The sequence below is a fragment of the Oculina patagonica genome, chromosome 12 (assembly GCF_052425735.1).
Source record: "Oculina patagonica isolate OP01 chromosome 12, crgOcupat, whole genome shotgun sequence".
NCBI classification, from domain to species: domain Eukaryota; kingdom Metazoa; phylum Cnidaria; class Anthozoa; order Scleractinia; family Oculinidae; genus Oculina; species Oculina patagonica.
In genome coordinates, this window is record NC_135769.1 from 28351823 (window position 1) to 28377049 (window position 25227).

Below are 25227 nucleotides of genomic sequence, written 5' to 3' on the forward strand. Positions count from 1 at the left end.
AGCAATACACCTCTGATTGTTTCAAAATAATAGATTCTGCCAAAACATCCTACAGTCTTCATTCCTGTCGGTCCTTTGCAAGCCGCGAAGCTTGCCCCCAGGTAAGATTTAGAGCCTAGAACAGAACAGTCTTAAACTAAAGGAAGCTTTTTCCATGAGTTTAGCACCTGAATTGAACACCCAAATTCAATATTTTAACACCTACTTGTCTTAGTCTTGGTTTTTTTTATTTTAGACAAACCCTTTAATTTATAACGTTATTCGTATCAGACAATGTTTAGTCCTGAACTTTTGTTGTAATTTTCATTATCACCTTAGCAGATAATCAGCATTTCTATTTTTTGTCTTTGTTAACTACCTACACGGTATAGCGAGGGTTAAATTCTTTATTCTCAAAGATGGCTAAAGATGGCTTAAGTCATGTTGAAACAAGTTGTATCTTTACTATTCTCTTATTGCTAACAAGAGGTTATGTAACTTCGCGTGCGCAGTGACCTTTCATAATTGGCGCAGGGTTCAAAAGCTTGTTGAAGTAGAAAACGACGGGGACTAGCTGTAACTACTCCAACACTCTGTTTTCTGCCAACTTGCTTTATTAGGTTTCATAAACTGTTCTGGTCAGCAACTTTTACAACTCTCATCGATTGATCTTGCTCGCGCGCTTATAAAGGCGCCAAACTTGAGCTGTTAATCAACTGCCAAAAACACTAAACTTACAAATTTAAGCTTACGTAAGTTCATTGCGAAGCTTGCTCTACGTTCAACTGCGACTGCGTCGTACGCCACCTTGGCCACGAACCTTCGAAAAAGTTTCTTCCCAAAAGATCTTCATTTTCTCGAATTTTAGTATCATGACAGGCAAGTTTTGTCCAAACAAGAACGCGCGAGCATTCTAAAGTTTACAAGGCCGGTCGGACCGAAATTTTCCGTCCCATTTTGACAAACTGGTCAGTTGTAGATTCACTGTTTACACAGATGCGTTCTGCTCGGTTGGCCCGGTTTAATCAGAAAATGTCGTTCCATTTCACATCAGTTGGTCTGACTGGTCGGTCTGTGTAAATGGAAGTACCCATAGTCTAGGCCACCGTGCGTCCTATGTGCCACAAACTGACGTTGATCCACTTTTTTGTCATTGAAAGAATTCGAACTAACAAAGCCGGTAACGGCATGACACTGTACAATCCAACAGATGATCGGCTTTATTTTAGACTTTTACATCGTCAAATATAATCATTTGTTATTAATATTATATATGTTACATTTTTCGCTTACCAATGAAAAATTTAAATTTCTTTCAATATCATCAACAATTTATTGGGCCGGAACCATTACCACGAGCGAACATTACTATACTACGTCGTGAGATAACTATGCCTAGATTAGAGTATACTGGCGCGAGGTTTTAAGCACTCATGCAAAAGAACAGTTTAGACGATATGTTATTAACTAAACAGGTACAGACTACAGTAGAATTCCGATTTCGCAAACCCTTGGTTTCTTGGAACGATTTCTCGAAGCAATTTCGTGTTCGTTGAGGAGATTCCGTGTTTAAATAAAATTGTGTATATGTCTGTGCAAGAGAGGTCTTGGTCTGTGTCTGTCAGTCTGTCTGTCTGTTTGTCTGTCCGTCCGTCCGTCCCTTGCATAGTACTACTCTGCAATTTTACCTCCGATTTCTTGAAGCCATTTTTTGTTTCCCCTGGAGGTTCGAGAATTCGCGATTCTACTGCACTATGGTGGCGTAAGGCGTGAACGAATCATTCGACGAAAGTTCTTAATTAAGCGAAAGGCCGTTCAGGGGGCAGATTTAGGATATTTCTTAGGAGGGGGTACACCACTAAGGAATGGCGAAACTGACATTTTTTTGCAGAATACAAGATGTATTAGAAAGCCGCATGTCGTCTCTAGCCTGCGGCTAGTCGTCTCGGGAGGGGAGACCCCCAGCACCCTCCCCCTAGATCCGCCCCTGCCGTACGGATTAAAGATGTCAGTCGAAAAACGTTAAATACATTGTGCTACAAAGGGGAAGGGGAGACAAAGTGGAGATAATTTTATTTCTGCCGATCTCGCAGACGCAACTGCTTAAAATAAAGATGGAACTCATCTTTTAGCGTTAGATCTATAGCAGGCTTTCTCAGGCAGTCGCCAAAAGAAAGAATACAAAACCTATCTTAATAAATATGTATATGGTTGAACTTGCTCGATCTGCATAATTTACCTTTGTCTTATAATGACTGCGAGAGAGACTATAAAGATACCTAAGTATTTCACGGTTTAAATCCACATTTTTGCACCTGTGTTAGTGATGTTATTAAACGCTGAAAAAATCCTTTTGAAAAGGGCTGGGGCAAGGTTCGCCTTAGATATAATTAAAATAATAACATGTAGGAATTATAAGAACCCACCAAGCATCCCTTAAATCTCACAAACGTTACATTTCCAACGCTTGGGTCAATTTAAAGATAAGAGGGATGCTACATAACACTACTAAGGGACGGACCATTATTTTCTTGGAGGGGGGATGAAAACTTTTCCTCTGCAAACTTTTTTTTTAGCTTATGCACCTCTGCAAACATTTTTTTTCGAAATTCTTACTATTTTTTTTTTATACATATCGTGTTTGCAAACAATTTATTTTGTCTTTCCAGGCCCTGCAAACAATTTTTTTCAGTATTTTTCATCCCCCTCCCCCTCCAAAAAAATAATGGTCCGTCCCTTAAATAGGTATACTTTCATGGCGTAAAAGACCGTTCAATTCATATGAAACTTAGTCGCCATTTGCGTTTTTATGGAGCAATTCCATACTTTACGCAATCCAACTTTTCCTCAGGTGTTTGATTTCCTGATAAGGAGGAGTCTGATATTCAGCAAAATCGGCCATGTTTTCCTCTTGTTTTCATGTTTCTTCATCATCGTCACGGGTTAGGAAGATGGTCAAGGTGGAGATACAGATGGTCATGGAGTAAAACCAGAAGAAAAACCTGTCCATTACCATGGCGAAGTATTTCCAGTCTTCTTGATTTTTCTCCACCTTCTCGCGCTCCCGAATGCTATTCGCAAGAACGCTAATTTCTTCGTTAAGTTTGGGGTCCTTCGGCTTTTCTCGCCGTGGCTCGGCGGGAAAGTCAACAGGAGATGATTCTCCAGTGTATCGCACCTCTATCAGTCTGGATTCGTCCGGGCTTCTTTCTCCATTGAAATGAGCTCCTCTTGCGTTTATACACCTTGTACAGTGGCAGTTAGCAGCAGGCGCAAAGGTGGTTTCCCAGTCAAGTCCAAACGGTCCTCCCTTCCTCTTGCTGTCGTCTGGGTGGTATCTGAGGTCAGTGTTTGGTATTTCAGGGGAGCTTCCGTCGGGTTTACCAACACACAGTAAGTACCCGAGCCATTGTAGCACAACGATGCGGGCCCAGAGAGGTACTGCCTTAGCTGGAATTCCCTGACCCATGGTAGTGAATGTTCAGAACCCAGCATGTCAGCATCAGCGAGATGGAAATTTCCGCCATGATGGTGATGTAGAACTTACCCAGTAGCGGCACGGTCTCAGAGTTTCGTGGCAGACTCTCTCCAACCAGCTGAAGGAACACAGCCATTGCCAGGAGCACTGTTATGCTGAGTGTGATCCTCTCACCTGACTCAGGAGGCAAGAAGAAACCCAGCAGAATCATAGAAAGGATGATTAGGCATGGGATAACGAGGTTGAAGAGATAAAAGAGTGGTTTTCTGTCCATCACTATAGCTATACTGATGTCAGCCAACTTGTGTTTGCAGCAGGTGTATTTCTTAGCGTGTCTTATTTTCGTGACATCTTTAAGATTCCACTCCGCGCTTTCTATGTACTGAGATTTGGAGGAGCCGTTTTCTTCTCTCATGTCCAGGTCTATTACCTGTAAAAATTAAAATTGCTTTGACACAGTTTCTACAGCCCCTGCTTGAACCAAGTAATAATCCATAAAAGTTAACAATTTTTATATAGTACGCAGAACACGGGAACAAGAGCCAGTCAAAATAAGAAAACATCAAGTCGTAATAAGGAAGCGTGGATTCTTCAGTGTTGAAATTAAACAACACGATTAGTTTGGGATTTTTTTAAACTGTTGAACATATTGTTTTTCGATTTTCGTAGTTCTCGCGACCTGTAGCAACGAAGCGTTATGGAGAAATTGAATACAGATCACTCTTGGGGTAAACCTTTGAAATTGTATTGGCATGCATATTTTCTATTGGCTTAGCATTCTCTTAGCTAGATTGTAATTAATGTATCTCTTTACCTCATATGTCCATGAGCCGAATTTCAGGATACACTTTTGTCGATCAAATGGAAAGTACTGCACATCTATAGGGCAGGTGCTGGTGAAGGATGCCGGGCAAAACCAACTGCATTTCCCGGAGCTCGATAAAATCACAGGAGTCTTGTATTTATCCGTACCACCACTGAATTCATTATCAGCACTGCAAGTGACAATAAGATTACCTAAGATTGGGTTGTTACAAAATTTATAGGTAAAAGCAAATTTTGTTTAACCATCATAATACTTAACAGTCTCTCTACTGATCAGACAAGCCTGTAGCGCTCTGATCCCAGATTGAATTGGAATTTTAAGAAGTATTGGTTTTGATGAGAGAAGAAAACTGGGAAACCCAGAGAAAGACCCTTCGACTAAGGTAAGAACTAGCAACAAATGTAATCTAAATCTGATTCCTGGCCGGAATGAAACCGGGTCGTATTATTGGGAAGCGAGCGCTAACTGACAACTGCACCATCCCTGCTCTCCATAAATCCTCACCGTACGCGCTCTCTTTTGACCCAAAATAATTGTCAATCACAGGAATCGCTATTTAGTCTCAGTGGCTCATTAAGATGGTTTCTGTATCACAAAGCGACTAAAAGTATTGCTACTCTCCCTGAATGGGATGCTGGTCCAGTGCCGATTACTCCTCTTGTACACTGTTCTTGTCAGGTAGCCTCAGGGGTGGCGCAGTGGTGAGAGCACTCGCCTCCCACCAATGTGGCCCGGGTTCGATTCGGGCCTGGTGCCATATGTGGGTTGAGTTTGTTGTTGGTTCTCGTCCTTGCTCCGAGGGTCTTTCTCCAGGTTCTCCGGTTTTCCTCCCTCCACAAAAACCAACACACCGGCCAAATTCCAATCGATCTTGGATGCACGTACACGTCTTAAGGAGCTTCTGAGCTCTTCGATTCTGTGAAACGTGAGTAAATAAATGAAAAAGTCAATACTGACCTGTTGTATAGCACAATATCGGGGATCCAGACAAGAGATGCGTGGAGTCTGACAGTCTGAATGCCATCGTAGTCAGCCGGGTTCCACGCTAGTAACTCGTTGTCCCAAATCTGTAGAAGACAATCGTAAGCCTCATTAGCTTACAAATTCAGCGTTGTTTTAAACAAAAACTTAATGAAATAAATACTAGTTATGCAACGCTTTCGAGTGGTATATTATGGATTTTCCTTTTTTTTTTTTTTTTTTTTTTGGGGGTGTTATATAAAAAAAATATATGTTGTTTTTTTTTTTTTTTTTTTTTTTTTTTTTGGGGGGGGGGGGGGTTTTTTTTTTTTTTTTTTTTTTTGATAATAACTGATACAAATTCCGTATAATTGTGGACGTTTTTATGTCCTAAAAGGAGGGTTTTGTATGTTAGACGTTTTGCTTTTTTGAAGGGCTTAATCACTACCAAGAAATGTCATTACTTATCGTACCAAGAGTGCAGATATGAGCAGATACCTTCTCACAATCGTCACAAATTTAGAAATGACGTTCCAAAACCTAAGAACTGCTGAATTGATAAATGCCTTTAAAACTAAGAACAAATTAAAGAATATACGAAGGTTAAATAATTTCTGCAACCAATGCTATGGTTTGGCTTGAGAGAGGAGTGATATAGTCGTGTCTTGTCGTGCCCAAGTATCTTCCTTCATCCTTCTTGATAACAAATGAAGTGAAATTAGTTCTTCTTGACAATAGGATCGTAATATACTTGTAAAGAGGCAGTAAAGGACTCTGTCTTCTCGTGCCTGGAGTCTTAGCAGGCCGGCGCTTCATGTAATTTTTTCACTTTTAATTTGTAGCAAGAAAACACTTATAAGTATTCGTACTGGTAAAGATGGAAGCATATAGTGCTGAGCCAAATTATTGCTTGTAAGCACCTATATACTAATACTAGGATAGGACACTAGGTGCCCCCGACGTTATCGGCTTTCTGCGTCACCCTCACATTCAGACATTGATTGGAAAATATTTGAATGAGCGCTCCCGGTGGTCTATGGTCCTGGCTCCGAGATGGAAAGAGGAATACTAATATAATCATTGACTTACTTGGCGAACCCAGACATTGGTAGTGATCATTTGATTTCGGTCATCCTGAAAAAGTCACAAGAAAACAACAGAACTTCACATTGATGATTAACCTTGAAATGAACTGAAAGAGTGAGAGTAAGTCGCTATATGGGATATGTACAAATAGTACAAATTAGTGTGTAGATGAGCAAAAGCAAAATCACAAAAATGAATTATTTGTCACCCATTGATGTTCACGTCACCTCAATGGTTATTTGAATGGTCGAGAATAGTGGTAACCTGTATAGAAGGAGTCAAGGTGTAGCTACTTACCACATTCACTAACTGAACAAGTTCAAATCCAAATGTCACAACAATTTTATCTCTGGGGTCCTTTACTGGTCTTGCTTCCTTTGTGTAGTTTGCCAGCAGATCTGTGATGAGTCGCTCCTCAGGTGTAAGGCCCTTTGCTATCGTTCTAACAACTGAGAAACAATACAAAACAGTGACTACCAACATTTTCCGAAAAGTGTTCAAGATTCTAGTGTGGCCTACTCTCTTCTGCCCCTCCCCCCTTCCAAAGAAGGAAAGCAAAGAAGAATAGCGACCTTTAGATTGGACTACGACTACGAGAATGTGTACAAGAACGAGTTTTCAAACCAAATGCGTGTGCTTCCTACAATCACTTATCACACCAATCTTAAACTTAACGTTTATTTATGTGTTAGACAGCAACAGGAAAGAGTTATAATTCGGGATATACAATTGTCTCTAAATTCCAAAGTTGTACTCGTACTCGCGGTCAAATCTTAAGGTCGCTAATCGCAACGATATAACGAAAACAGAAACAGCAAGAGGGGATAATAATAAGGACATCAGATAATCACTTTCTCATTAAGCTTGCTTAGCAAGATGAAATATGGTTTTATGCTCTTTGAAAAGCATGCACAACCAAGGTGTCACAAATTTTAAAGCTGGCATTGCTCTTGTTAAAGAAGCTACGTCACGGACGCGCCTTTAAAAAATGGCATTTTTTTTAAGTTTGTCGTTCGAAATCCACCTAAACCTTCTTCAATTGTAACCATCTTTAATTTGTTCGGGTTATAATTTCTTATTTGGTGTTTGATTGAGGTTTCCTTTGTGGAGTAAGCAACTTCCATCTAACACTTAACTGCATCTTACAAAATTGGACAAGAACTCTCAGCAAATCAAAGCTTACCTTCCAAAGAAAGGAGTGCAGCTAGAAGTAATGTTCTTGATGATAACAGATTCATCATTTTTGGCTCCTGGAAAATCAATCCGTTATCATTATTATTTTTGCAACAGAGTTTGTTATTTGCCAGCTAAAAACATTAACTAGGCTGAAAAATTGTCCCAAATTTATGTTTTAGCCTTGGGCTTTATCTGTTGTAAAACGGTAATTTAGAAGTCCTTTTTCATGTCATAACCCACCAATAAAGAATTTTCTTCATGTCATAAGACAACAAAGTCTTTGCTTGAAGAGGGCGGAAAGTGAATATAAACCTTGACCTTGAACATGTTCCAATTTTTATTCATCAGTTGCATGGCCAAATAAGTTCTCGATGAATTTCACTGGTTTGGAGCACGTGAGCAGAAAATACTTCGCTCGTGTTTGTCACAAGAAAATGGCGATTATCGTGCAAAAATGTCCAGTAAAGGTTTATCGTGTGACGTGTGTCTTGCTCGTATCAGTTTTGATCAATAAAGTGACCGAAAATATTTTTGGTGGATTATGACATACGTTCATTACACATTACATACGAACATGAACTCATTAAGCCAACTGAAGATCATGAAAGATATCCAGTCTTTCACAACCTTTCCCATGCTGTATCATGATTCACTTTCAATCAAATACGTAGCTGCAGTATATACTTTTTAGCCCATCCTGTGTTCTAATAATCCAAACAGAAGACACGGCTAGATTAAAAATGAATCAAGGCTAATTGCGTAGTAACATTATCATATTATCCTGAAAACCAGTCAAAACCTCAACTGATTAACTGAAATCAGAATCGTGTCGGGTTACAAGCTAACAAATAATTCCTTAAAGTCTTATTGGTTTGTAAGTAAAAGATCGGTAAGCCCAGTTCATGATCCAATTCTCCAGCGAAAGTAGTCTTTGCTTGTATGTTATCGCGGTCACGTAGCCCCTAACCATGACATAAGTCAGTAGTCCTTAGTCTATTTGTTGGGAAGATGACAAAATAATACGAGTGAAACACGAATCAGTTGTAAATGCAAGGGCAACAACAAATGAAGATTGAAAATTATCAACTTTTTAAAGAAAGGAAGATCGATATGATTGAAATATACTTTCGCTACATTATACCAAATTAGCAAAAAGCAGTAAAAGCATCCTATGTTTCGCACAGAAATGTGAACGTCAACTTCAGTCTTCCTTCGAAATACGAAAACGCATTCTAATTAAGTGCATGGAGTAGTCTGAATAAAGGGCTAGTCGTAAGCAATCGTTTTGATTGTTTACACCTGCGTTTGAGTTTCAAAAGCTTCCAATATCAAAGTCTACAATACAACTGTTTACCGGTGTGCTGATGAATTCCAAATTTTCAACTGCAAAGTTGTTAATATATTTCATAATACTTGCCTTTCGGTTCATTCTGAGGAATAGCGAGTAAATGAGGTTTCAGTCTTTCAGTGTAGTTGGAAGATAGCTTGTTTTCCGTCTTACCGCTGCTAAAGGACTCAGTGTTGACACGAAGAAGCATAAATTTGGAAAAAAAACAACTCGAGGTCGGAGAGGTGAAACAAAAAATGATTCTAGTGCGAGAAAAAAAGTACTTAATCCAACCAAGATTTGGTCCCCCGAAGGCTGACGCGACAAGGATTGTATCGAAAAAAAAAATGAACACTTTGTTGCAGTCGATGTATCAACCAACGAAGATCGATGACCTTTCAAAGTTTAGGGACGTTTAGTTAGGGATGTTCTTCTGAAAGGCGCAGTGATAGTAGTTTTAGCAAGACCATAATACATTTTGTAGCGTGGTTTTGAAGTGGTTTCGAAGTAATTTTTTATCCTTTAGCCTTTGATCGGTTTTGTAGCCACCTGCCGGGAAACTATCTTTGTTACTGGTTGAAAAATCAAATCAGATTTGATTACAAACAAAGCTCATGTTCCCACGAATCGATGAGAAATCTCTTAAACTCTTTAATTATTGATTTACGAAAATGCAAAAGTTGTCACGGATGTTAATGGAAAAGAACGAACAGTAACAAAAAGCTGATAGGTTGTCAAATATACACAAAGAAATGACTTTTCTTTAATTTCCTTGCTCTTTTTCGCTTTTAAAGTTATCAAGGTTGAACTAAGAATTACACAGTATTACCAAGCATTACTGAATTTCTCTGCTCATTCTCACACTTATCGTACAGTTTCTCACACTGATCGCAATAAGGAAAGAGTTGTAGTTATAATAAAGGCACCTTGGTTTTAATAAGAAATTCAATTTATTTCTAATTTAGGAAACGTGACGTTTACCGAGTTATTTTCGCTTCATTATAACGCCATAATCCAGAGCCTAACGAAAACAGCTATATGTTATTATCCTTTGGTTTTTCCGCTTCACAATATCATGACATGTTTCGCCGGCTACAGCGACAAAGTAAATGATTTAACAGCAAGCCGGAACTGTTGCGAAGTTCCGGATAAGTTTAATAATCTGTCACTGAAATGGCAAACAATTGCTTTACCGGTAAAATACATAACCCTCATGAAATGAACCGTCCAGCATATGAAAGAAATTATATATAATCTATATCCGTTTAAAAAAATTGGAATTGCGCGGTTAAAATCTTTTCTCTGCTAATAGCAATCGTGATTTTTGGAATAAAGCCAATTTTTCAAGATATTAAACTTTGTACCTGGAAAGTCACTGCAATTTCTTCCGACAATAGTTGAGTGTATGCACTAATTTTAAATTGCTCTTTGCGAAGGAAATAAGAAAGAACTATCGAATAGCTTATATTAAAAATTCTATTATTTGTTTAGAAACGTTCCGAAAAGGAGCGTACATGTGCACAACCTCGTTCCCAGGGTCTCTCTCTGGGAACGAGGTTGACATGTGCATCACGTGACGTATTAAGAAACACTGATGAAATAAGCAGTGACATTGGAACCAAACTTTTTTAATCCTAGGACTTTAATTTATGTCTTGTTAAATTGCCACCAAAGACACTTATTCTCCACACTTGAATTATTTTGGCCTAAATTTATTATCTTTAGCTGCAGGAAAAAAAAATCGGTATCGATCCGACAAAGACTCAAAGTCGCGACCGAATTGTCTCCAAGTGGTACAGGAGATTCACTTACAAGAACTTCATTTTTTTAACTTAATGTCTTTGCATCTCTTTTGCACTGATGAATTTAATTAACATTTTATAGGCTCAAAGTCTTACAAAATATTATACAGTCCCTTATTACAAAATTTCAGTCAAAGTTTTGGCTGCGGCCTTGCATTCAAAGTTTCGCTCAATATGTAAAAACCCCTAGAATACTCTCAACGCGTCATCTGACCGTCGGCCAGTTATAAAGAAATCTTCGGGCGGTCATGATAAGTTTGCATTGTTCTCTGTCAACTCAAACTCTAGTGAGCATTTGTTTATCTAAACCACTTCTTAAGTAGTCCAAAGGCAGTTTTGAAAATTAATCACATTTGCAGTCACTTAAAATGAAATTCAGCGGTAACCATTGCGTTCATGAAGATGATTCTAAGCCAATTTTCGAAAATTAATCCTGAAAGCCAGGTAGGAAGGGTCAGGGTCAGGAAATAGAAAAAAGGACAAGCTAGGGGAAGATTAAGGATTTTGTGGCAGGGAATGGGGGAGAGGTGGGTGCCGGTATATGAAGCCCTGAGAGGTCTGCTCCTCTAGAACAAGACAAGGAGAGAGTTGTACCCTCTCAACCTCCTTCCCCTTCCGTCCCTACCTAGATTGATCTGTGCAACAGACATTTCTTTTCCATCTCTTCAACATAAAATATTAAACAAAGCCTGCCATTACAAATCCCATTGACACTCCTGCTTAAAGGCTTGGATATTTATCTGTTCTTTTTATGTAAATATGTTGCCTCCACGAGCCGATTCCTGGTAGCCTCTTAAACGGCGACAGTAACTAGATCAATAGATATTTACAGATACAGATATTTAAGCTTTTATATAACTACTAAATTATTACAAATTTCCCAACAGTTCTCCAGGCAGGCAGCCAACTTGGCTGATGTATTTTCTGATGTATATTTTTTGTGTATATTCTGTCTCCAGTACAGATACAGTGACATACACAAAGATAAAAGAGCAGAATAACAGATTACGTTACAACACTGACGAACGGTCTATTCAGGGAAAATAGAGCGAGAGGTAAGTAAAAACACGCTCGTTTTTGAAAATTCTAACAATTCATCACTTATTCCCAGTTATTGTAGTTGATGCACGTGCGCATTGCGGACCCATTTATTGGTTCTGGCCATGAACCTCTTGGAACATTTCTCCTACATAACACTACAAACGGAGTAACAAGCAGTAATTTGTGCAGTACGAATAGAAGAAATAGAAACAGAAACTTATGCTTGCTTGTCTAGTGCCCACTGAGTCCACTTCTAAGACGATGTGGCTCTCTTTTAGTTTATAACATTAATGGAATCATGAGAAGCCTGAAATGACCACACAAGTCATAGACTTTCGTTGAAGTGTGGTTTATCTATCTCATACTGAGTTTCTTTTAGATAAAACTGAAGACATTTTTTCCCATACCGCCCACGAATGTTATTAGCTTTAGCTGAAAGATGCCCAGAGCAGTTGAAACTTTCATACAAAAGTTCGATCAGTGACAAAAATTTGACTCGTCACATTCGACGATCGTAGAACACGCGTCAAAAATTCTGTCAATGTTTATTTGACCTGAGTGAGAATGGCCTGATTCCAAAATCGGTCATTTTACGAACCAACTCGTTTTATTGTTTTTTCATTACACGAATCTGACTGGATACGAGTTCGCTACACACACTTGATGCTTGCCTCACTATATCAAGGATTCTTCATCCTTTGCTTGCCCGAATAACGTTTCCTTCATGCAATGAAATATTTTTCACAACATTTGTAACACTTTACTTCTAATAAAGGGAACATAGAACACAGTTAACGTACGCTCGCTAAATTACAACCGCTCACAAAATTTACAGTCTCGGTAAAAAGATTTTATTGACCGTGCCTTCTATTGTCCTTTGAAAACCATTTCTTTAAAAATCTGATTTTTGGAGGGCTTGATATTAGTTGTATACTCTGTATATTGTTTAATTATGAATATCTTACCTCAAGCTAATAGCATAGTGTGCACTGGCCAGCCACGAAAACTCTTTTTTTACGAGAGGTATCTGCTTTCAGTGTTTCAACATCGTTGCCGCAAACACTTGAAGGTGAAGGTGACGAATGAAATCCTTGTGTTGTTTCTTTGGCCTTCGTCTTCGATTCAGTTCCGACTTCTCTTAATTAGCTGACTCGGTGTCAATTATTTTGGTATAAGGAATCCGGAAAACATATTTTGAAAATGTAAATACCGCCTCAAACTTTTAATTAAATCCCCAACATGAGTTCTTAGACAAACAAAATTGAACCAAGTCAATAAAAACATTTCGCTGGGTCAGTTCCGAAGTTATGAAGCTATTAATAAAACATTTATTGATGATTGAAGTTCACTAAAAGTAGATTCTTATTGATAAACCAAGTTTTATTTTAACCGCTTTAACAAAGGCAGTACAAGTCATATTATTTTCACAGTAGCATAATTCACGCTGGGCGATAGATAGTTCAGTCAAAACAGTGGGACGTAGCTGGAAATCACTTAAGAAACTCTATTTAAAAAGCTTCATAATGATTATAAGATTGCGTGAATACAAAAATGAAGTTTCATAACGCAGCTGCAACTGGTTGTGCGTTTCTATGTCTACCGCAAAAACCGAGATACGGTAAATAAAGCCACTAAATTATGTCACAAAAGAACCCTGCAATGCCGCCAAAAGGAGAAAGTAAAGTACGAACTAATTATTATTACTTTAATTGTGAATTCTCACTGTCATCTTCAGTTGTATTTACCCTAGAAGCTGGGCTGTTATACTTCACATATTTACTTCGCGTCTTTCTTTTTTTCACGGGTGCAAATAGAACTGGTGATTGGCCACCTCCCAGTGGCTACTGGGCGCCGTAGTAGTATATGTTCATGGGTTCGAGATCCTGTTGAAACCTGAATTTTTTCACTTTTACTTTACCATTGGGGGATTTAGGAGAAGGGCCAAATTTAATGCAGGAAATGTTTCGCCCCTCTCCTTTTTCCAAGCAAGAAAGGGTCATCTTCACCCCCCTCCCCCTCCCCCCCCGCCCCCCTACCTCCACAACCAACTTTTCAGAACCTTCGTACATACACCCGCTGCTGGCTACGTAAGTGCCACGATCTCTTTCTGTTATCTCCTTCCCAGGACCCTTTGCCTTCGATTATGGCAAAAAGGCGGCTTCCCTATATTTGAAAGGAATTAAAAGGAAAAGCGCTCTGGGACAAGATTGCTTTTTCTCTCGTATATTTTCAATAGTAAAAAGCATCCATGGAACATGCACTGTAGAAATATTGAGTAAACGGAGAGCCACCTTGCAATCAAAGCGGGTCCAGCGTTTCAACCGATAACGAAGTAATGAGTTCATCAATGAGAATTTGATTTCATTCAATGCGCTTTAATATTCCATTATCGAAATGAATACCGAAATCGAAATGTAAACCAATACCGTTCGTTTCAAGAGCGAAGAATAAAATCAAATTCCATAAAACCGATCCAATTAAAAAGCTCAAGGCCTTTTTTTGGAACTAAGAATGTATGAACATACTTCAACTTTTGCAATTTTTATTCATTCTTATCGCTTTAGGTATAATGAATCCTCTTGTTAGTGATATACACTAGTGCATAAAATGTTTCTTGGGAAGCAGTGGAAAGGGGGCAGTGTTCCCATTTTCGTGTTTTTACGGTATTACAGAAATTAACAAGAACACAAAACTGCAACTACAGGTGTACCTAATTAGAAGTTGTGGGTGGGTTTGTGTCACTTTTTTTCATCAAGTGGAATTATTAGCGGTAAATGACAATGACATTTTTAGAATTATTCTTATTGTATAGTTATTTTTTTAGTTTTGTAGCTATCGTTTGATATTTATTTCATTTGATGATCATGCAGTAGCATGATCAGGGTTTTTTCAAGAGTTTGCAGTCCGTGGACGCGGCTGCGTTCAGAACAGGCCTCTTGTCGCATCAAAGATCTTACGTTTATAACTGAAGCTGGCCATCTTCGTTTATCCATGGGCGTTCTTAAGGAGGGGGAGGGGAAACCGGAATTTTCGTGAAAAATGTAGATTTTTTCGTTTCCCCCAGCATTTTACCCTTTAGCTGTTCAAGTTTATACTTTTGGGAAACTTTCTTTCTGAAGAATTTCACACTTGCGCATGCACTATGGGGAGCTCAGGACGCTCGGAATTCCTGCTAGTAGTCGAGTTCTGTCAGTTCAACTAGTCTTTAAGATCCCTCACTCTCTTGGCGTAATTTCTCCTTGAATATCACTAACGTAGAGATCAGAACAGTGATAATAAAAAACCAGAAAAAGAATCGGTCCATCACCATAGCAACATGCTTCCATTTCTTCTGATTTTGCTCGATTTCTCGGCTCAATTTTGTGTGTTCCGCTAACACCGCTAAGTCCTGCGCAAGGCAATCTCCAGGTCCTTTCTCCTTGTCCTCCAAATTCTTCGTTATACCGTTTTGAAGGGAAAGCCTTTTCTGTATCTGTGTCATCGATCGACACACGGGAGTCACATGATTCATGGCTAGAAGCGCATGCGCTTCACCGTTCTTAGAGCCTCTCCTTTTGTTAAGTTCTTGCGACGAAACTCTCACTTGAATTTCACCATTATCATCATCACCGCCACCATCTTTGTTTTCCTGTTTTTCAACGAGGGAGCTTTCCTCGATTTGGACGCCTGGTTTTCTCACGCACAATATACTTGCCAGCCATCCAAGGATGAAAAATTCGACCCATTCAGGAATTTTTACGATGGAGCGTCCGGAATTTCTGTGATGAATGTTCAGAACCCAACAAGTTGACATGAGCGACACGGAGATCTCCGCCATGATTGTTATGTAAAACTTACCGAGCAGGGGAATTGTTTCAGAGTTGCGTGGCAAAGTTTCCGCCACGAGCTGCAAGAATACAGCCATTGCAAGAAGGACCGTGATGCTTAGCGTGATTCGCTCGCCTGACTCGGGCGGAAGGAAGAACCCGAGGAGGATCATGGACAGCATGATCATACACGGAGTGATCAGGTTGAATACATAAAACAACGGTTTACGGCGAATAACCATCTCGATCGTTACATCGGCAAGTGGAACTGTGCAGCACTCGTAGAACTGAACGTTTCGCTTCTTGGAGGCTCTAATGAGGTCCCACTCAGCGCTCTTTACGTACTTGTCCGAGAACGTGGGTGTCGTTTCAGCTTCTATGTCCAGGGCCGTCACAACAAAGGTCCACGAGCCAAATTTCATCGTGCAAGTCTGCTCGTCAAACGGAAAATACGTCACGTCTATGTTGCAAGTGCTTCGGAAAGAGGCTGGACTGTACCAAGCGTTGCGTCCATCGTGCTCTGAAATGACGCGTGTCTTATATTTCTCAAGTCCGCCGCTAAACATACTGTCCGCACTAAAAGGAATTAGAAAAAAATCTGAAATTTATCTACGGTATAATCTTATGATAACATGTTACTTTACAAGGGAGCAGAGAAGATGTAGTTGAATTAGCGCTACCGGTAGTAACATGTTGGTTAAGTTGTTAAGCAGTGGCGGATCCAGGCCTTCAGATTAGTGGGGACCCAATCATCCAGTCCCAAGAATAAGACGAGGGAGGAGGGGGCGCTCTCGAAAAAAATTCTTCTCGGCCCTTCGGGCCTCAGTTTGGTCTAAAAATAAGGTGGGGACCGGGCCCCCAGGCCCCTTCCCTAGTTCCGCCACTGGTTAGTTCTGGCCTCCCTCTGCGGTTAAAATTCCTCCCTCAACAAAATCATCACTTTAACACTGATCAATATGGAACCGAGGGCTACAGGTCTTCAGTCGTTACCCTGTTTTGTCACCCTCGTTATACAAAGTTAATATCCCGGGGGGGGGGGGGGGGGGGGGTACTCAAAAACGTTTTATACGGGGAGGCTCCGCCCCAAGTTCTAACCCCTTACCCTTTTATATACCATTTTTGACAGAAATTGTACCCCTTTCGTATACCTTTAACTGAAAAAAGGTACCCCTCTCATATACCCGAGAGACATGGCGTGGACTTAAAATAGGACGTTTTCTTGTCATTTTTATGTAGCGCTTAATAAAATAAAATAATACAGCCATAAATTGCGTCTGTTCGAAATATTTTAATTAAAGGCCGTTTTAAATAGCCAAACGACAGATTTCCATACCCTTTCATATACTTAAACTCGTGAAATCCCTACCCTTTTATATACCTGAAGCCTGAAAAAGGTACCCCTTTCGGGCGGAGCCTCCCCGTATAGGCTATTATATGGAGTACCCCCCTGGGGTTAATATATAATATTACAGCTACGTACCTGTTGTATAGCACAATATCCGGTATCCACACTAAGCCCGGATCAATTCTTATTGTTTTTACTCCATTGTACTTGTCCATTCTCCAGGTTAGGAGTTCGTTTCTCCATCTCTGAAACGAATCAAATTAAACGAGTCGGAGTTAGCCTTCTCAGTCATGTGTTATGTGATTTGTTTAGGTGAAAATGCATTTTCAGGTGATGGAAACATTACTTACTTGTCTTACCCATACGTTTGTTGTTAACATCTGATTACGATCATCCTAAAATGTAAACAGCAACAGGCTGATTAAAATGGCAAAAAAAAAAATCCATTGCAACAAAGAAGTTCAACGTAGCAGTTCAAAACCCTAAATGCCCGGAAGGTTGACTGGACGTATATTTACTCCTTCCATGTAATCCATTTACAAACATTTTCAAAAACATTGGATGACTCAATTAATTGGACGACTCTCTGCCAACTATGTATAGAATAAAATAAGTCAGGCGTAGTCCATTGGCTCGGAGGAACCAGAAATGTTATTCGGAAAAAAGCTTTTTTGTTTAATTAGAGTATTGATACTCCCCCTGGATGGGAAGCTAGTCCATTGCGGGTTCCTGCCAGCATTTTGTCAGGTTGCCCCAACTCTATTCGCCGCTCAGTACCCATGTGTACTCTTGGTGGAGAACAGGAACTGATAGAATAAAGTTTCTCATCAATTCAGCGAGTCCGACCCAACATAGTAACAACACTAGGCTATGTAGAAGTTGACCAAGGTCCCATTGGTTGACGTTGCGATCACATACTAGTATTTAAAGATATTAAGTCTTTTTGTTCTCTATCAACTCTTTTTTCAGAGATCGAAGTCTTACCACGTTCACTAACTGGACAACCTCAAGTCCAAACGTGACATTTGTGGCTCTTTTTCTGTCAAGCACTGGACGAGCGTTCTTGTTGTAGTTATGCATGAGCGTTGAAATTAGAGCTTGTTCGGCGGACGGATTTGCCGCTTGTGCTGAAGTAGAAAAAGAAATTCATTTTACACTTTAAATCTTATCTCCATTCTACGGATCAACTCTTGCTTTTAACAGCTAACACTGTGCCGAGAAGCTCCCCGCAAATGTGTCAGGCTGCAGAAAGCTCTCTTTGAGACTGATTGATGATGACCAATGGCGTCATGTTGTTACTATCTGAATATGTTTCTGCAAACAAATAGTGATTTGGTTTCTGTAGCTAACTATATTCGACTTAATACGAGAATTGAATTAATTAAATCAGTACCTTATCTAATAAAAACCTATTATTGTGAACTATCATGAGTCTATTACCTGATGTCAATAAAAAGAAGAAAGCCATGACGATTAGCGAGCCACGACCACCAAGTAAAGCTATCATTGCTGTGCTTGTTAACTTGTATCCACTAAGTACCTGTGTTAAGAAAGTTTTAAAACAATGTTCACATAATTCACATTGAAAATTGTATTGTTCAGTCCGTGTTAGACGTCATTTATGAAAGGTAAGTGTTGAAAGTCCTTTAAAGGTTTACAACCTTTGTCTGATTCCGTTGTTAAGCAACCATGTATGTAGCGGCAAGGTCAAGTTAAGCACTCTTTCCTGATTGGTCAGTGTAAGTCATAAACACGACCACTTTAGAAAACTGAAAGACAATAATGTGCCGAGAATTGTGCCTAATCTTGCGGCTGTAAACGTCTTGCAAATGTAAACATATTCTGTCTGAGGTCTATATGGGTCTTGTGCATGTGCCACAAGCATTGAAGCACATGTCAATTTCTTGCAAGTCGTTCCAAAGATGTTAACAATAGCCAAGACCCACAGATTATCTTTACAGTTAATACATTAGATTGAGGAACTAGCAATGTTCTGCACTTATGAGACTATTGAAAGAAAATGGATTTTGTTCAAGTGTTGGGTAAGAGCTTGCCTCTTCCACAACTGACACTCGGGACTTCATTTCGGTGGGTTTGTCATATGTGGGCTGAGTTTTTTGTTTGTTCTCCCGTTTCTTCGAGGGTTTTTCTTCGGCTTCTCCGGTTTTCTCCGTCCTCAAAACCAACATTTGAAAACTCTTATCTGGATTAGAGGACCCACGTGGAAAACCAGTGCAGATGATGTGGTTTACCCTCTAAACACAGTTAAATATTTATGCCACTGATTTATTCTTAGTAACACAAATTCTTTTTGTGCAGAATCTGTGCTATGCGTCCGAAACGCAACAGCGACGACAGAAATATCGCTAAGCAAAAGTTTTAGTGTACAGTACAATGGCTCTGCACGACCTCTGTAAGACGACAGCATGTAATGACCAAATTCTGACAATTCTGCGTTACGTGAGAATGTAAACCACAACTACGTTTTTTTGAAGTTTCTAGTTGCATTACTGGAATCAATCCAAATAGAAACATAAACCGGCCAGTTAAAGTTGAACGCTGTCTTTGTATATTAGTCTTATATCCAACTAGAGAGTAACTCTGACACTGAACTGGACAATCGCAAGATTCTCTTGTAACGTACGGTATCATCTTAATACTAAAAACTGTGAATCGGGACGGGAACCTAGGTTTCGCTCAACAGTGACAACTTAAAACATGTTATTAATACTTTGTTTTAATATTCGTGTGTACCTCATACCTGCACAGTAGGTAATGTTTACAAAGTCCAATAAAGTTTCTTACAGCTTCAGGTTATCCTTAAGTTTACCATTGCATGTGACCGATTTGTGTGACTAATCTTGTTCTCACCGAATCTCAGTAAAACTTTTGTCTTTATTTATTGACTTTATTTACTGACGATTTAGTTTTTAACTTACTTCAGAAATAATATCCATTATTGTTTGTTCGGATTTTTAGAAGAAGCATATACAGAAAGACTACCATGTACTTATTTAGTTTATAGTTATTTTATACAGGCCATGTGACAGTTCATACATAAGTACTAGCCGCGAGCTAGACAATTACCTTGACATGTATAGTTTAAGCTTTGTATGCCTTCAGGAATTTTTGTTATCGTTCTAACTCGCGGGCGATCACCATATCCACGTGATTTAAATATTGAAACTTTCTTGTTTACAGACTCGTTGTCATGATCAGGTATTAAAATTATCGAAATGACAAGACTAAATGCGTTCTCATAACATTTCTTAAGCCTACAAACAAATCTGAAGATCGTAGTTTATTAAAATAAACTGCGATTTTGTAGTTTGTTAAACTAGGTGAAAACATACTAAAACCAACTTCTCTTCGTTTACTTAAAACGCGGTATCACTATAGACGAAAATGCTTAAACTTACCTGAAAACCTTGCCAAGAATGGATTATTTGTTGTCCGATTTATGACGCAAAGAAACGTGGTCTGACGCTTTCAACGCATTGCTAGCTATATCTCTTTGATTTATGAATTCAGTTCGGTAAAGACTAACGGCCTTAATTTGCTTTTGAACCATGCATCTATTGAAAGTTAACGCGATCGTCCCATGCACACCGCAACAATCCAGATCACATTCTCTTGGCTCCCTTTGTTTAAAGTTGTTTAATTTTTGCCTTTAGTGAGTTGAATTAATTTTTCATGGTGTACTTTCTTTAATTCCATAGACATATATAATTAGATTGCAAGAGATGAATTGGTTGGTGCAAACATTTCACGGCCAAACACAGATTAATTTTATTGCAATTTTTACATTAGTTTTACAACCCCAAACTCCGACACCCTTAACAACTGTAATGAATGCATGGCTTTTACAAGTTAATATCTAATTTTCGAAAGATAAAATATTACATGAGTATTTGCCAAGAAAGGAAAACCGTAAAACTGGTATAAGATTGAAACCATGGGTGGTGTCACAGCCGCTGAAACAGTTTGAACATTGTCCAAAACACTTCTGAAAGAAGGACTTTCTGTTGTGTATTTTGCGTTCCATCGTTTTTTTTTTGTGCGATCTCACGATCCACATTAGAGTCAATTTGATTCGCAGCATGTTTCGACAGAATTACTTTTTTGTAAATTAAGTGAATAACCGTATGAGACGTTTCCTTGTCCCTCTTCTTGTGAAATTTGTTCAGAGATCGCTGACTTTCCGTAGCAAAACTAAAATTTCTTTCCATTGTATTTTTGCCCGATTTTGTTTCACTGTGGAACTATAAACTATTATATATTCGAAATATAAATTTTTTGAGATAAAAATAGATTTTGAATTGAATGGCAGGTGGGATCGTGGTTTAACATCAAATATTTACGAAAAACTGTACACAATATGTCAAATTGTCCCTGGGTTTGTTTTTTGTCGTCGAAATATACGATTCGCCACCTTGAATTATAACTTTTTGTCCGGTCTTTTATTCATTGAACTTGCATATTAATTTCATTAACCTTCGTTTGATTTAAAATTTCCCGCCAAGAACGCTAGCCTAGCTTGATTTTAATTCGAGAAAGATATCACTCACTGATTCAAGAAAGAGAGATGGGAACGAGATTAGGTCTCCATAACTGATAGCATTCTCGTCCCCGTTTCCGCCTGTCCCTTTTGGCCCGGGAGCCTGTGTACGAGGAACAGGTTGCGCAGGAGACACATGATTTGATTGGCAACAAAGGGAGTCTGAAATCTAGCCAATAAACTCAACCGTTTTATAATGCCTTTGTTGTCGTGTTCACCGCGGTCAAACGTTTCAGGCAGCTTTTATTTCTGTTTCGGATGAATTTCGTTCATATTGATGCGTTAGTATGAGCAAGGATACATAAAAATAGTTGATGAGTGTGAACATATTCCCATTTCCTTAGGTAAACGAGTATTTTTACTTTTTTAATGTTCCGCGTCCGAACTAGAGTGCTTTGACAAATGGCGCCGACAAGTCCGCATATCGCTATTTTCAACCACGTAGAACTTTTTTAGTAAAGCTCCAAAAAACTTAGTAAATCCTCAGAATACCGGTAATGTATCGACCTTTGAACTGCGAAAATTAAAACCTTATCTTTAAAATAATTCTTTTTTTTGCATATTTCTGTCGTTTGGGCGCATTAGTGTTGTCGTGTCCCCTGAGTCACCTGTTCCCCGCAGTGCATAGGCCCCGCCGGCTAAGAGGGACAGGCGGCTCTGGGAACGAGAATGAACTGAAAATTTCTCAGATATGCAAATTTCAGTTACCTTATTATTGCTTTGTAAGTGAAAAAGTAGAATTGGGCCAGATAAACTTTTACGGATTGAATAGATTGAAACAAATCATCATCACGGTTTGGAAAACAACGGTAGCAGAGTATTGTTACGTGTTTCACAGTTAAGTTGCAAGTTTACCCGCCAAAAGTTTTGAAATGGAATTGCGACGAAACGTTGTGTAGAAAACCTGCGTCCGTTTTTCAACGACGTTTTATCGTATGCTTTGATTCTCAAACAACCATTTTTTGATCATGCACGTAAACGAAAGATACTTTTTGTGCATAGCCGTAGCAATATTATACACCTCTTTGAAAACGCTAGGAGGCCTTTGTTGTTAAAGGAGCTGTATATGGCTTTTCAAAGGTATGCATTCCTCAAATTGAAGGAAACCTGGAAATAACACCAACTTTTTTTCCACTTAAAAGAACAAGGACAGTTAAAATTGGAGACAAAGGACAGAGGAAATTGAAAAATTTAAGCAACATTTTGAAGAATCACTAGTACTCCTGACAACTCTACAATGAAAAAGTTAAGGCAGATAATAATAATAATAATAATAATAATAATAATAATAATAATAATAATAATAATAATAATAACAACTTTATTATCGTGTAAAATCTGTAGTAGCTGAGGGGAAAAGTCCCCTCTACTAATTGTGGACACCTAACCTGCCTAACTATAAACAACGTAATTAATATATATCAAATAGAAAATATTTATATACATTTAAAAAAACCTAAGTACAAATATATTAAAATTCTGTTTCTTTAACTATATTAAAATATAAAAATTAAAATTATGTCAAAAGTAAAAATTATGTCATGTAATGTTGGCTGCCAGTCATTCTTGGCATAGTTTGCATCCCTGACAGTCACTGATATTAGCAGCCAGCGCAGTGAGGTCCCGACCACGTATAACGCATTTAAATTGTTTCAAAGAGGGTAAATTTCTTAGTCTAGGTGTGAGAGCATTCCAAAGTTTGGGCCCTAGATATCGAAGAGAGTGTTTGCCAAATGTTACCGAAGAGAATCGGGGTTGAACAAATTCACTTTTTCTAAAATTATATAAGCCACTGTCTAATTTGAAAAGATTACTGAGTCTCTCGGGCAGCAATTTATGCTTAATTTTATACATAAAGATGGCAATGTCCTGTAAACGCCTGTTGTCATGTCTACCGATGTGCTTTCAACATTAAACTGGACTGTTTAACTATACAGGCAATCATAATACACAACTGAGAGATTATCCTTTACTGACATACCCTCTGATAGTTGACTGTAATAGCTTTGATGCCTTCAAGCAAGCAGAGCAGAGAAAACAGTTCTTTGTAGTCTTTGTAGGCAGCTCACTGAGGAGGTCAATCGTAGTGAGGCAATCAGCTGCAGTTTGACTGAAACATGCTGTCTTGAAATTGCTTCACGTGGTTGTAGATACAGGTTTGTGTCCTTAAACGGTCTTGCTCATTGTAAGCTTGATAACACCTTGCATAATAGCACAGCGAAGTTTCCCGCTAAAAGCCTTGTATAGCCTTATATAGCCACGGTGTCAATTTAGATGAAACCGACCTGTAGTTCTCAGTGCTTTTGGAGCCGTGGCGTACCTTCCCGTGTTGTTTGCTTGCTTATTATGATTAATCTGATATATTCAGCTCATAACATGTCATGACACAATATAAGGTAGAGATTGCAGGAAGCGTGCTGTGTTGAATGATAAACTGAGTAGGAGGGAAGTTTTTATTGCTCAAGCTGTTAGACAAACAGCAGGTGAAGGCAGTCCAATGCATGTTGCGGTTAAATTTATCAGTCTGACCGTTCCAGGAGAGGTTTTTTTTACGTCAAAGAAACACTGACAATGCATAATCTAGGGAAGGATGATGTCATGTTTTTAAACCTTTTCTGTAAGCATTGTTTTTCTTTTAAAGTAAACAGAAGGTGAGTAGAAATATAGAAATATAATAAATAAACATATAGTATGGAATTAATTGTTTTGTTTTACACTTTGTTAATGGACCCTTTTTTCGTCATTTTGTTAATTTCTGAAACACCTCTCGCACTCTTATTGGTTTCGTTGTCGTAGTTCCCATACAATACAAATCTCTTCTCCGTCAAATAATTCAATGCATCGATATTATATACTCAGTAAACTTAGATAAATAAATAGAATAGAATAGATATAAACAAATTGTTAAAAAATTTGAAATCACAAATTACCGATAGAAACTGCAAAAAAATTGTAATCTGTTCTTTTCGTTATAATGGAATGAAATCAAAAAATAAACTATATACCAAATCATTAAAGGGGTGATGTGTTTCCTTCTACGCCGTCTATTTTCCCGCCATCGCAGAGCTTGAAGCAGGCTATAGATGCCTCACCGGTTAATCAAACTGGTGAAAACTACAGACGAGAGACCAACTTCTTTTACAAATAACAACAATAAATAACATGTTGTTTCTTGTCGGCAGTATTGATCCATTTATCTGTTGATCAACCGCTGCTAATGTTTGTGATTCCACGATAATTAAGTAGACAGAAAAACATTCAATTTCCATAACGAGATATATCCCTTTTATTTACAAAATCGTGATATAGATTACGAGATACCATGCATAGGAAGCTGCGGACGTAACAGAGAAAAACGTTTGTAGAATCACAGGTCATTTGTGTCATGATATATGTTACGTCACTCGTAATCACGTGTCTTTCAATAAACATGGCATGGTGTCAGAAGTGGTAGATTCAAACACAGTTTGAACTACAAAAACCTAGCTCAAAATGAGTGTATTCAAGCCGCCCTCAACGCTAAGTCTAGAGGGAAATGTTGCAGAAAACTGGCGTAAGTGGAAACAGCGATTTCAACTGTACATGGAAGCTTCAGGATCAATAAAGAAACCCGAGAAGCAACGAGTCGCCATATTTCTTCATCTCGTGGGAGAAGAAGCACTTGAGATTTACAACACATTTTCATTATCGACCGCGGAGCAAAAGCTCGACGTCCTATTCCAGAAATTTGAGGACTATTGTAATCCGAGGCGGAATATCACATTTGAACGGCACAAATTCTTCACCTGTGTTCAGGAACCGACCGAAGGCATAGACCAGTATGTAACCGAGCTGCGCACCAAA

General features: G+C 38.8%; 2 protein-coding genes and 1 pseudogene across 7 annotated transcripts in view; 1 reads left to right on the plus strand and 2 right to left on the minus strand.

The window, feature by feature from the left end:
- LOC144632791 (protein sidekick-2-like) overlaps positions 1-25227 on the plus strand; it is an 80472-nt gene that overhangs the window by 10740 nt on the left and 44505 nt on the right. The window contains exon 2 of the mRNA XM_078491519.1: positions 11594-11689. The gene's annotated coding sequence lies outside the window, so the exon portion shown is untranslated. The remainder of the gene's footprint in view (positions 1-11593; positions 11690-25227) is intronic.
- LOC144632816 (neuronal acetylcholine receptor subunit alpha-10-like) lies at positions 419-8100 on the minus strand (annotated as a pseudogene). The gene is made up of 7 exons (XR_013566949.1): positions 8076-8100; positions 7513-7579; positions 6627-6778; positions 6333-6377; positions 5241-5350; positions 4272-4452; positions 419-3887 (listed from the first exon to the last, which is right to left on the minus strand). The product of XR_013566949.1 is annotated as a neuronal acetylcholine receptor subunit alpha-10-like (transcript).
- On the minus strand, positions 14237-24550 carry LOC144632817 (neuronal acetylcholine receptor subunit alpha-10-like). Of its 5 annotated transcripts, XM_078491557.1 has the most exons (7): positions 24390-24550; positions 23366-23964; positions 18267-18366; positions 17811-17953; positions 17177-17221; positions 16962-17071; positions 14237-16057 (listed from the first exon to the last, which is right to left on the minus strand). In XM_078491557.1, exons 3-7 carry the CDS (start codon positions 18331-18333, stop codon positions 14881-14883), a joined length of 1542 nt encoding a protein of 513 aa, XP_078347683.1. In that variant the 5' UTR covers positions 18334-18366; positions 23366-23964; positions 24390-24550; the 3' UTR covers positions 14237-14880. The 5 variants fall into 5 exon arrangements, 4 of the variants coding, with proteins under 4 accessions (XP_078347683.1, XP_078347682.1, XP_078347684.1 ...); XR_013566951.1 differs by lacking the exons at positions 23366-23964; positions 24390-24550 and having other exon boundaries at positions 14237-14640; positions 14698-16057; positions 18267-21581; XM_078491556.1 differs by lacking the exon at positions 24390-24550 and having other exon boundaries at positions 23366-24370.